This window comes from Moschus berezovskii, chromosome 19, assembly GCF_049115385.1.
Source record: "Moschus berezovskii isolate FMDL1 chromosome 19, NW_MosBer_1.0, whole genome shotgun sequence".
Taxonomy (NCBI): domain Eukaryota; kingdom Metazoa; phylum Chordata; class Mammalia; order Artiodactyla; family Moschidae; genus Moschus; species Moschus berezovskii.
In genome coordinates this window covers 60335305-60348479 of record NC_142478.1, presented here as the reverse complement: position 1 = coordinate 60348479, position 13175 = coordinate 60335305, and the positions used below count along the sequence as shown (strand labels likewise).

Genomic DNA, 13175 nt, shown 5'->3' with positions numbered 1-13175 from the left:
GTGTACGACTCTTTGCGGAACCATGAACCACAGCACGCCAGGCCTCCCTGTCCATCACCAACTCCCGGAGTTCACCCAAACTCATGTCCATCGAGTCGGTGATGCCATCCAGCCATCTCATTCTCTGTCGTCCCCGTCTCCTCCCACCCCCAATCCCTCCCAGCATCAGAGTCTTTTCCATTGTGTCAACTCGTCGCATGAGGTGGCCAAAGTATTGGAGTTTCAGCTTTTAGCATCAGTCCTTCCAATGAACACCCCATATAAGATGAACTTAATAAATGTGTGTGTTCTAACTACTCCACCAAAAAAAAAAACAAAAAAAAGAGCTGATGCCATCTTCTTAAACCCTTGGGGTTCTTCCCCTACTCTGACTATGAAGAAGGCAGCACCCATTTCCATCCCTCCTACCTTTCTCTCCACCCTGCTGATATTCCTAAACAGAAACCACCAGACACTTCAGCTTGCAGGATGATGGTGGCAATCACTCAAAGAGACAGATGGGGAGGAAACAAAAATAAAACAGCAAACAAATAAACAAAATGTAGAGTGGTTACAAAGGTTTAGCATCTTATGAAGGCCATGGTCATGTCAAGTTCTGACTTGTGGATGAACACCTTAGCCTAATTGTTATGGGCGTGGACTCTGTACCCAGACACACCTAGGTGTAAATCTTACTGCCACTTCTAGACGGACAACCTTGAGCAAGTGTCCTTCCCTTCTATTCTCAGTCTCCTGTCTTTCCTATGAAATGAAAAGAAAAGGAGTAACATCTACCACCAGGTTATCAAAGGCTCCAATGAGATGGAAGAAGCAGAATTCTTACCCTGGTATTTTGACGTGTGGTTAACATTCTATGGGCTTCTCTTATGGCTCAGCTGGTAAAGAATCTGCCTGCAATGCAGGAGACCTGGATTAGATACCTGGGTTAGGAAGATACCCTGAAGAAGGGAAAGGCTACCCACTCCAGCATTCTGGCCTGGAGAATTCCATGGACTGTATAGTCCATGATGTCACAAAGAGTTGGACACAACTGAGAGACTTTCACTTTACTAATATTCTATACATGGTATCTAACATTGCTAACAATAGTACACCTGTAGACTGATTCTAGAACAGGCATCAGCAAATGATAGCCCACTGTCTCTTTTTGTACAGCCCACAAACTAAGACAGTATTTACAGATGAACTCTGAGAGATCAATTTGAACTTTGAAAATCGATTTAAGAGAAAACACTAACTTTGAACATCAACTAATGTTATCTCCCTGACAAAGAATTCCATTCTTCTAATTAATAGGCCTGTACTACCAAAGAGTACTCAATTCTCTGGTAGTCCATTGGTTAGAACTATGCTTTTGCTGCTGAGGGTGCAAGTTCAATCCCTGGTTGGGGAACTAAGATCCTACAAACTGTGTGAAGCAGCCAAATTAAAAAAAGACAGAGATGAAATATAGAGGCAAATGTAACAACCCTATTGACTCTCTATCCTGACTGGCCACTGTTCCTGTTCAAAAGGCCAAAACCCAGAGGCTGTTATAAGCATACGTCTCTGCTTATAACATCTCTGCTTATAAGCTTGCTTTGGCAAGATTTGAGTTAATCAGTCTTGGGCAAGGGCCATTCCATCTTCTGATAAGGCCAGCAATCATTCTTTGGTACACCCAACACCCCCTTTCCCTAGGACCTTATGTTGTGACAGGGCACAGTGTCACTACCACCATCACAGGACATGTACAAATCAGATGGGCCCAATTAGTCAGAGAACATGGGGCTTTCTCAAGACTCCCTTTCCTGAAAGTCTGGCATGGCAGTCACATCCCTGGCTAGACAGAAGCACTCCTATCCTCCAAACCCAACTGAATCATCCAAAGGGGCTCCTGGAGGTTGATACAAACCAGCTTCCTCATTGCTCATGTGCCCGCCAGCTCCAATGCTCCCTCAACACTTGCCTGGCCTGAGAAAAACAGACACAGTGAGAGGCTGGCATAGTGTACCACTCAACTCCCCAGTGGCTAAGAAATGATCTCTTGAAAGAAGCACAAAGTCTACCGGAAAGTGTTAAGGTCCAGGCTACCCATTCTCAAGGCAGAAAGTGAAGAGGAACTAAAGAACCTCTTGATGAGGGTGAAAGATGAGGGTGAAAGAGAAGAGTGAAAAAGTTTGCTTAAAACTCAACATTTAAAAACCTAAGATAGTGGCATCCGGTCCCATCAATTCATGAAAAATAGAAGGGGAAAAAGTGGAAGCAGTGACAGATTTTATTTTCTTGAGCTCCAAAATCACTGCAGATGGTGACTGAAGCCATGAAATTAAGACGCTTGCTCCTTGGAAGAAAAGCTATGACGAACCTAGTTGTTTGTTGTGGTCGTTTAGTCGCTAAATCATGTCCAACTCCTTTTCAACCCCATGGACTATAGTCCAATAGGCTCCTCTGTCCATGGGATTTCCCAAGCAAGAATACTGAAGTGGGTTGCCATTTTCTTCACAAGGGGATCTTCCCAATCCAGGGATCAAACCCGCATCTCCTACATTGGCAGGTAGACTCTTTACCCCCTGGGAAACCACCTGGGAAGCCCATGACAAATCTAGACAGTGTATTAAAAAGCAGAGACATCATTTTGCCAACAAAGGTACCTATAATCAAAACTGTGGTTGTTCCAGTAGCCATGTATGGATGTAAGGGTTGGACCATAAAGAAGGCTGAGCGCTAAAGAATTGATGCTTTTGAACTGTGGTGTTGGAGAAGACTCTTGAGAGTCCCTTGGACAGCAAGGAGATCAAACCAGTCATTCTTAAAGGAAATCAATTCTGAATACTCATTGGAAGGACTGATGTTGAAGCTGAAACTCCAATACTTCAGCCACCTGATGTGAAGAGCTGACTCACTGGAAAAGACTGGGATGCTGGGAAAGATTGAAGGCAAAAGGAGAAGGGCGTGGCAGAAGATGGTTTGATAGCATCACCGACTTGATGGACAGGAATTTCAGCAAACCCTGGGAGATGGTGGAAGACAGAGGAGCCTGGCATGGTATAGTCCATGGGGTCACAAAGAGTCGGAAACAACTTAGTGACTGAACAACAATAACTAGCCCCCCAGACTTTTTGCTGGTAAACACACAGTGGTTCTAACATCATGCCCGCCCAGTCTGGAGGCAGAAGGGGATGGGTAAGGCAATGGAAAAAAACAGCCATGGAAATCCTAAACTGCTCTGGACTAAGGGATTTCTGTACCCTCAGAAGCAGCAGCCCCAATCCTGATGGCTAGATTATTCAACTGTATCATTAAATTAATAAGGAACAGTGCAGAGCCCTTGCTCCTGAGACAAATAACAAAATCACATCACAGCGCCCATTCCAGGCAGGCTGAATCACCCCAAGACTATAGGAAACCTTCCTCCCTAGAAGACAGAGGCACCAAATGACCACTGATGGATAAACAGAGATCCAGGCGGTAAGGAGGGTGAAAGCTACCAGTCCTCATACAGCCAGCGTCGTGTTTCTGCAGCATTTCTGTCCATTCACACATTCAGGGCATTTTCAGTTCTTCGTATGTTTTGGATATTGATCCCTTATCATTTGCAACTGTCTTCTCCCATTCAGGAGGTGGCCTTTCCATTTTGTTGATAGTTTCTTTCATTGTGCAAAAGCTTTTCAGTCTAATGCAGTCTCATTTGTTGATTTTTGCTTTTGTTCCCCTTGCCTGAGAAGACATATCCAAAAAAGATTACTGGGGAAAAAAAAGAAGACAGCATTCCAAGCACTGGGACAGTCACAACTGTGTGTCTGACAAGATCAGAGTTGTAACAGAATGGACAGTGAGGTACAGAGTGATAGAAGGATCTTGGATTTGATTGATGATATTGCAAGGCCACTGAATGAGCTTCCTGAACCTGAAGAGGACAAAAGCAGCACCGCAGAATCTGTTAAATAACAAGAAATGAAGTGGACCGACGTGGCCTCACAGTACCTCCATGATAGTGTTCCTCCCAGAAGAAACCGAAGCCTGGCTCCTAGTTCATCATCAGATTCTTTTTAAAATACGCAGAAATAAAACATTTTTTTTCAGTCTCCTAACTTGAATCTTTTAGTGATAAAGCAGCACTCAAAAATGTACAACTAATTTTGCAATAGCAAAATGATATATATACCATATACATACCATGTATGTGTGTATATATATATATATATATACACACACACACATAATATAATGGAATACTATCCAGCCATAAAAAAGAATGAAATCTTGCATTTGTGACAATATGAATAAACCTAGAGAGTACTATGTCAAGTGAAATAAGTCAGATTGAGAAAGACAAATACTGTATGATTTAGATATGTGTAATCTAAAAAATAAAACAAATGAACAAATATAAAAATCAGAAACAGAGCCACAGATATAGAGAACAAACAGGTGGTTGCCAGAGGGGAGGGAGGTGTGGAGAGGAAAGATATACGTGAAGGAGATTAAGAGGTACAGACTTTCAGTTACAAAATAAATGAGTCATGGGTATGAAATGTACAGTGTGGGGAATACAGTCAGTAATTATATAATACCTCTGTCTGGTGCCAGATCACAACTAGAGTTATTGCAGTAATCATTTTGAAAAGTACGGAAATATCAAACCACTGTGCTGTGTAACAAGAACTAACATAGTGTTGTAGGTCAATTATATTGGGTTGGTCAAAAAGTCTGTTCGGATTTATCTGTAAGTTTGGCCAACCCAGTAGTTCAAAAGCAAACAAACTCATGGAAAAAGAGATTAGATTTCTGGTTACCACAGGTGGGCTGATGGGAGGAAGGGAAATTGGATGAAGGTACAAACTTCCAGTTATAAGATAAATTAGTATTAAGGCTGTAATGTGCAAGACGATAAATTAACACTGCTGTGTGTTATATATGAAAGTTAAGAGAGTAAATCTTAAGAGCTCTCATCATAGGGAAGATTTTTTTCCTATTTAATTTTGCATCTACACGAGATGACAGATATTCACTAAACTTATTGTGGTCATCATTTCATGATGTGTATAAGTAAAATCATTGTACTGTACAGCTCAATGTCAATTACACCTCAATAAAGCTGGAAGAAAAAAATTTTTTAAATAACTAAACAAAACCAAAGTCACTTACAGATAACAATTCGTCACATCTCAGAATTCTCCCCCTAGTTTCCAAGGCCATCTTAGAATGTTTCCAAACTTTTCTCCTTAAGAGACTAAGTTATCAACCACATCAATAGTAAGATGGGAAAAGCAAAATTCGGGCCCACAGAGTCCCTGACACACAGCAAATCTTGTTGGAAAAGCTAGGGTGTACTGATTGTTGGGAATTTAAGATGCATTTTTTTTCCCACAGGAATCCTGTCACCTGCTTAACCAGCTGAGAGAGATAATATGAACCAAGTGCACATATCAGTTCAGTTCAGTCGCTCAGTCGTGTCCGACTCTCCGCGACCCCATGAATCACAGCACGCCAGGCCTCCCTGTCCATCACCAACTCCCGGAGTTCACTCAAACTCATGTCCACAGAGTCGGTGATGCCATCCAGCCATCTCATTCTTTGTCGTCCCCTTCTCCTCCCGCCCCCAACCTTTCCCAGCATCAGAGTCTTTTCCAGTGAGTCAACTCGTCGCATGAGGTGGCCAAAGTATTGCAGTTTCAGCTTTAGCATCAGTCCCTCCAATGAACATCCAGGATTGATCTCCTCTAGAATGGACTGGTTGGATCTCCTTGCAGTATAAGGGACTCTCAAGAGTCTTCTCCAACACCACAGTTCAAAAGCATCGATTCTTCGGCGGTCAGCCTTCTTCACAGTCCAACTCTCACATCCATACATGACCAGGGGAAAAACCATTGCCTTGACTAGACGGACCTTGGTTGGCAAAGTAATGTCTCTGCTTTTTAATATACTATCAAGGTTGGTCATAACTTTCCTTCCAAGGAGCAAGCGTCTTTTAATTTCATGGCTGCAATCAGCATCTGCAGTGATTTTGGAGCCCAAAAAAACAAAGTCTGACACTGTTTCCACTGTTTTTCCATCTATTTCCCATGAAGTGATGGGACCAGATGCCATGATCTTAGTTTTCTGAATGTTGAGCTTCAAGCCAACCTTTTCACTCTCCTCTTTCACTTTCATCAAGAGGCTTTTGAGTTCCTCTTCACTTTCTGCCATAAGGGTAGTGTCATCTGCATATCTGAGGTTATTGATATTTCTCCCGGCAATCTTGATTCCAGCTTGTGCTTCTTCCAGCCCAGCGTTCCTCATGATGTACTCTGCATATAAGTTAAATAAGCAAGGTGACAATATACAACCTTGACGTACACCTTTTCCTATTTGGAACCAGTCTGTTGTTCCATGTCCAGTTCTAACAGTTGCTTCCTGACCTGCATACAGGTTTCTCAAGAGGCAGGTCAGGTGGTCTGGGATTCCCATCTCTTTCAGAATGTTCCACAGTTTATTGTGATCCACACAGTCAAAGGCTTTGGCATAGTCAATAAAGCAGAAATAGATGTTTTTCTGAAACTCTCTTGCTTTCTCCATGATCCAGCAGATGTTGGCAATTTGATCTCTGGTGCCTCTGCCTTTTCTAAAACCTGCTTGAACATCTGGGAGTTCACGGTTTATATACTGCTGAAGCCTGGCTTGGAGAATTTTGAGCATGACTTTACTAGCGTGTGAGATGAGTGCAATTGTGCGGTAGTTTGAGCATTCTTTGGCATTGCCTTTCTTTGGGATTGGAATGAAGACTGACCTCTTCCAGTCCTGTGGCCACTGCTGAGTTTTCCAAATCTGCTGGCATATTGAGTGCAGCACTTTCACAGCATCATCTTTCAAGACTTGAAATAGCTCAACTGGAGTTCCATCACCTCCACTAGCTTTGTTCGTAGTGATGCTTTCTAAGGCCCACTTGACTTCACATTCCAAGATGTCTGGCTCTAGGTCAGTGATCACGTTATCGTGACTATCTTGGTCGTGAAGATCTTTTTTGTACAGTTCTTCTGTGTATTCCTGCCACCTCTTCTTAATATCTTCTGCTTCTGTTAGGTCCATACCATTTCTGTCCTTTATCGAGCCCATCTTTGCATGAAATGTTCCCTTGGAATCTCTAATTTTCTTGAAGAGCTCTCTTGTTTTTCCTATTCTGTTGTTTTCCTCTATTTCTTTGCATTGATCACTGAGGAAGGCTTTCTTATCTCTCCTTGCTATTCTTTGGAACTCTGCATTCAGATGCTTATATCTTTCCTTTTCTCCTTTGCTTTTCGCCTCTCTTCTTTTCACAGCTATTTGTAAGGCCTCCTCAGACAGCCATTTCGCTCTTTTGCATTTCTTTTCCATGGGGATGGTCTTGGTCCCTGTCTCCTGTACAATGTCACGAACCTCCGTCCAGAGTTCATCAGGCACTCTATCAATCAGATCTAGTCCCTTAAATCTATTTCTCACTTCCACTGTATAATCATAAGGGATTTGATTGAGGTCATATCTGAATGGTCTAGTGGTTTTCCCTACTTTCTTCAATTTAAGTCTGAACTTCGCAATAAGGAGTTCATGATCTGAGCCACAGTCAGCTCCTGGTCTTGTTTTCGCTAACTGTATACAGCTTCTCCATCTTTGGTTGCAAAGAATATAATCAATCTGATTTCGGTGTTGACCATCTGGTGATGTCCATGTGTAGAGTCTTCTCTTGTGTTGTTGGAAGAGGGTGTTTGCTATGACCAGTGCGTTCTCTTGACAAAACTCTATTAGCCTTTGCCCTGCTTCATTCCGTGCTCCAAGGCCAAATTTGCCAGTTACTCCAGGTGTTTCTTGACTTCCTACTTCTGCATTCCAGTCCCCTATAATGAAAAGGACATCTTTTTTGGGTGTTAGTTCTAAAAGGTCTTGTAGGTCTTCATAGAACCGATTAACTTCGGCTTCTTCAGCACTACTCGTTGGTGCATAGGCCTGGATTACTGTAATATTGAATGGTTTGCCTTGGAAACGAACAGAAATCATCCTGTCATTTTTAAGATTGCATCCAAGTACTGCATTTCGGACTCTTTTGTTGACCATGATGGCTACTCCATTTCTTCTAAGGGATTCCTGCCCACAGTAGTAGATATAATGGTCGTCTGAGTTAAATTCACCCATTCCAGTCCATTTTAATTCACTGATTCCTAGAATGTCGACGTTCACTCTTGCCATCTCCTGTTTGACCACTTCCAATTTGCCTTGATTCATGGACCTAACATTCCAGGTTCCTATGCAATACTGCTCTTTGCACATATACTGTGTGCCAACTCTATGCTGAAGGCTATACATGTTTATTTCATGAATGTGTGCAGGGAATCTCTGCCTAGCTTGTACCATTACTCCTGAATTCACAAATGATAACAAGGGTGGAGGAGTTCAAGTGACTTCCCCAAGGTCACAAAGACAACAGCCAGCAGGACCTGCATTTGAACCTGGGCAACTAGGCTTCAGAGAGTATGCTCTCAGCCATTCAGCAATACCACCACCCTCCCAGAAGTAATGGTGGGGTCAAGCCTAATCCATTTTCTGAAATTCCCTTGCAGAAATGAGGGCTGAGTTCCAATCTGAGATGCCAAGGCCTTGCCTTCAGCCACTGTCTAAGGAGCAGAAAGGGGCTCCCTGGTGCCTGAAGGGGTATGGTGTTAGCTTGGGGTCTCTCTGAAATGGGAACACAGCCTGACGTTTGAAGCGTTCCTTTCAGTGTATGTGAAATCAGAGGATATCTGTGCTGGGGACTGAAAGCTTGTTTCCCCCCAAATTCATATGCTGAAGCCTATGTCCACTGTGATAGCATTTGGAGGTGAGGCCTTTGGGAGGGGGTTAGGTCCTGAAAGCAGAGCTCTCATGAAGGGGATGGGTGCCCTCATAAGGAGAGGCCCCCAGAGCTTGCTTCCTCCCTCCTTGTTTTCTACCATGGAGAGAAAATACTCATTTACCAATCAGAAAGCAGGCCCTCACTAGACACTGCATGTGCCAGCACCTTGATCTTGGACTTTCCAACCCCAGAACTGTGAGGAAGAAAGGTTTGTTCTTTAAACTCCCCAGTCTATGCTATTGTTATAGCAGCCCAAACTGACTAAGGCAGCCTATGTCCTGTTTTCATGAACAAGCCCTACACCAGTCAGGGACACCATATGTTTCCAAATGAAGTTTCCATAACACAAATCATACCATAGTAACTCAGAGAGCTCAAAGCACCATTTGAGTTTAGTGACTTTTTAAAAAAATATAAGTTCACTTTCATCACAAGAAGACCTTGCATTTATCTCCTTCAGGGCAATAATGAAACTAATCCATCCTCCAATAAACTTAGCCAATGGTTAATAAGTTAGTGTCAGATAAAATCATCATAAATCAGAGAGAGTGATGATAAAATAAAAACCCAAAGTTGTAATGCCACCTTACTCTTCTGAGGTCAAAAGCAAATACATTTAGGGACTTATTTGGTGGTCCAGTGGTTTAGACGCCACACTTACACTGCAGAGGGTGTGTGTTTAAGCCCTGGTCAAGGAACTAATAAGATCTTGCATGCCTCAGGGTGCAACCAAGAATTAAAAAAAAAAAAAAAAAGACATTTATTGACAGACTGATATGAAGGAATTATTATTATTTTTTGTCACATCATGCAGCATGCAGGATATTAGTTCCCCAACCAGGGATCAAACTTGGGCCCTGTGCAGTGGGAGCACAGTATTAACCACTGGACCGCCAGGGTAGTCCCAAAGGAATTCTTACTGTTTGGCAGCTGGAGTGAGGGAGGTCTGTTGGCACCCACCAGGAACCAATAAGAACTGGGCCAAATTGGGTGACATTTTCTGATACACCCACATTCATTCTGGGTCATTCAGCAATTTATCCAGACCCAAAAACATTGTGTTTGCAAATTCCATAAGCCTTGAGAGTTGGTGGGAACCTTAGAAACCATCCAAAAATCTAGACATGTCCTTGAAGCCTCTCTTTCCTTCATCCTCCATTTCCAATCCAGCAGCAAATCTTGGCAGTCGACCTCCAAAATATTCTCTGAACTGTACATTTTCACCCTGACTCTGACCACTAACATCTTGTACCTCTGACAGGCTTCCTTGTTTTTTATGTTACCAGTTTTCTTGGTGATGAGACACATCCATTCTCTCTGTGTAATTTAAATGATACAAGACCCCTGCTAGCTTACAGTCACAGGGGTGCCTCCTTACACCTAGAATAAGAGTCCCAATTATCTTTATCAGTTGTATTAGTATCCTTGGGCTGCCTTAATAAAGTACCTCAAATTAAACAGATTAAAAGAACAGAAATTGGGACTTCCTTGGTGGTCCAGTGGCTATTCTCCATGCTCCCTATGCAGGGCATTGGGTTTGATTTCTCATTAGGGAACTAGACCCCACATACCACAACTAAAGAGTTTGTATGCCACAACTAAGACTCAAATAAATAAATATATTTTTTTAAAAAGAACAGAATTGGGCCTCCCAGCATTCTGAAGTATGAAGTCAGGTGTCAGGAGGGCCACATTCCTCTCAAGGCTCTAGGGGAGAGCCCTTCCTTGCCTCTTTCCTCGTGGCTGCTGCTCGTGGCCATCTGTCTCTGGCATCCCTTTACTTGCAGCTGCATTACTCCAATCTCTGCCTGCCACTGCGTGAGTTCTCCCTATGTCTCCGACTTTGCATGCATTTTCCTCCTATAAGGATAACAGTCAATTTTAATTAGGGCCCACTCTAATGACCTTATCTTCTGGGCTTCTCGGGTGGCGCAGTGGTAAAGAATCTGCCTGCCAATGCAAGAGATGCAGGTTCAGTCTCTGAGTTGGGAAGATTCCCTGGAGGAGGGCACGGCAACCCACTCCAGTGTTCTTGCCTGGGAAATCTCATGGACAGAGGAACTTGGCGAACTATAGTCCACGGGGTCACCAAAGAGTTGGACACCACTAAGTGACTGAGCACACAATGACCTCATCTTGGGTTGACTGTAATTGCAAAGAGCCTATTTCCAAATAAAGTCATATTCACAAGTACTGAGACTAGGAAATCAACATATCTCTCTGGGGGATACAATTCTACCCACAACACCAGTCCTACCCAGCCCCACATGGTCTGGCCCTGCCTCTCGTATCTCACACGTATATCTCACACGTCCTGCCTTCTCACATCCAGGGTTCCCACCACACCAGCCTTCTTCTCACCTACACATGCACCATGTTCAACCCGTCTTGCACGAGTTCAATTTCTGCCTGGATCCTTCTCTCTCTTTTGCGTGACTGGCTCCTACATATCATTCACTGTCAATGTCACTCCTTCCAAAAGCTCCTCTCTGACCCACCCATGTGAAGTGTTTCAGAGAATCACATCACACCATCTCAATTCTCCGCATGACACCTGTCACTCTGATACTACATGATGCATTTGTTTACCTGCTGACTGTCTGTCTTCCCCCATGAGGATGTCTCTTCCATGTGGGTAGGGACAGTCTCTGTCTGATCCATTCCTGTGGCCCAGTGCCTAGAACACTGTCTGGCATCAGGCTCTCAATAAATATGTATTGACTAAAGGAATGAGTAAATTCTTTAATTTATAGATGAGAAAATCAGGGAGCAATAAAATGATCACGAGTATTTCCACTCAACTAGAATGTGGATGTCCCTCTAAGACAGTGATCAACAAACTTTTTCTGTAGGGGCCAAAGAGTAAATATTTTAGGTTCTGTGGGACATACAATCAGTTTCACAGTCACTCAGCTCTGAGATTATAGCACTAAAGACAATCAGAGATAATATGTGACTGGATAAGCATTGCTATGTTCAAATAAGACATTATTTGAACCAAAAGTTGAATTTCATATAATTTTCACATGTCACAAGTATCATTCTTCTTTTGATTTTTTCAACCATTAAAAATATAAAAAAATATTTGCTGCTTGCAAGTCATACAAAAATATACAACAGTCTAAAAATGGCCCACAGGTTATAATTTGCCAACTATTGGTCTAAATTCATGCATATATATTGACAGACATGATAGACTGATTTAGGAAAGACAGTAGTAATAGTAGTTCATACTAAGCCCTGTAGTTAGCACTAGAGCATAAGAGCACATACCTGGTAAGGCATGCAATGCATTGTCCCCAGTTAACAAATAAGAAAAACTGAATCTCAGAGATATTAAGTTACTTACTCAAGATGACCTATCCTTAGGGTTGGAACTCAGGCAGTCTGACTTGATTATGTTATACTTTAACTTTTTTGCATAATAAAATGAGATTAATAGCAAGGATGATATTAATAAGCTAAAAGTAATAGCTAACTATTAATAAATAATATGCCAGGAGCCATTTACAGCAATTTACATAGAAATCAATCAGTGCTGCTCAGTCATGACCGACTCTTTGCGACCCCATGGACTGCAGCACGCCAGGCCTCCCGGTCCATCACCAACCGCTGGAGTTTACTCAAACTCATGTCCATTGTCTTGGTGATGCCATCCAACCATCTCATCCTCTGTCATCCCTTCTCCTCCCTCCTTCAATCTTTCCCAGCATCAGGGTCTTCTCAAATGAGTCAGTTCTTCGCATCAAGTGGCCAAAGCATTGGAGTATATACGTAGATATACTGGCATTTATTCCTCATAGCAATTCTATGAGGCAAGAATTCCTATTATCCCCATTATACAGATGAGGAAATGACAGATGTGAGAGATCACTCAACTTGCATGTGGGAGAGCCCAGAATGAAACCCAGGCTACTGACTCCAAAGGCCTCCTCAGGTCCAAAGCTCTGAGCACCTCCCCACCAGTTGCAATCCCCACCCACCACTTACTGGCCACCTGTAGCCACACTTGGAACCTCCGGGTCTCAGTCTTGTTCAGGACCTCAGAGCAGGTGTAGTTCCCCTCATCCTGCAGGTTCAGCGCCTCGATATGCAGGGAGCTGGCATTCACTAGAGAGAAGCGCGACTGGGCTGGTGGGAGGCTGGAATTGGAGGACAAGAGGAAGGCTGACTCTGAGTCATTGCGGCACCAGGTCACGAGGCCCCTCGGTCCTGAGATGTTGCCACAGTGCAGGGTGATGTTCTCGTGAATTTCTCCAATGATGACAGCCTCCAATCCTGTGCAAGGAAAGGTCAGGCTGTTACTATCTTTCTTGATCCTAGACAATCTCCTTTTCTTGCCGTTTCCCTG

The 13175-nt window shown here is 43.1% G+C and overlaps 1 protein-coding gene and 2 pseudogenes across 2 annotated transcripts in view; 1 reads left to right on the top strand and 2 right to left on the bottom strand.

Moving 5' to 3' along the window:
• VSIG10 (V-set and immunoglobulin domain containing 10) overlaps nt 1–13175 on the bottom strand; it is a 53779-nt gene that overhangs the window by 21057 nt on the left and 19547 nt on the right. The window contains exon 3 of the mRNA XM_088827859.1: nt 12815–13172. Within this exon, the coding sequence (XP_088683985.1) occupies nt 12815–13172 (358 nt within the window). The remainder of the gene's footprint in view (nt 1–12814; nt 13173–13175) is intronic.
• On the top strand, nt 3808–4035 carry LOC148774888 (anaphase-promoting complex subunit 13 pseudogene; annotated as a pseudogene).
• The window catches only part of LOC148774887 (large ribosomal subunit protein eL38 pseudogene), a 36127-nt pseudogene continuing 35988 nt past the window's right edge, over nt 13037–13175 (bottom strand). Inside the window, exon 3 of the transcript XR_016035351.1 lies at nt 13037–13172. The product of XR_016035351.1 is annotated as a large ribosomal subunit protein eL38 pseudogene (transcript). The remainder of the gene's footprint in view (nt 13173–13175) is intronic.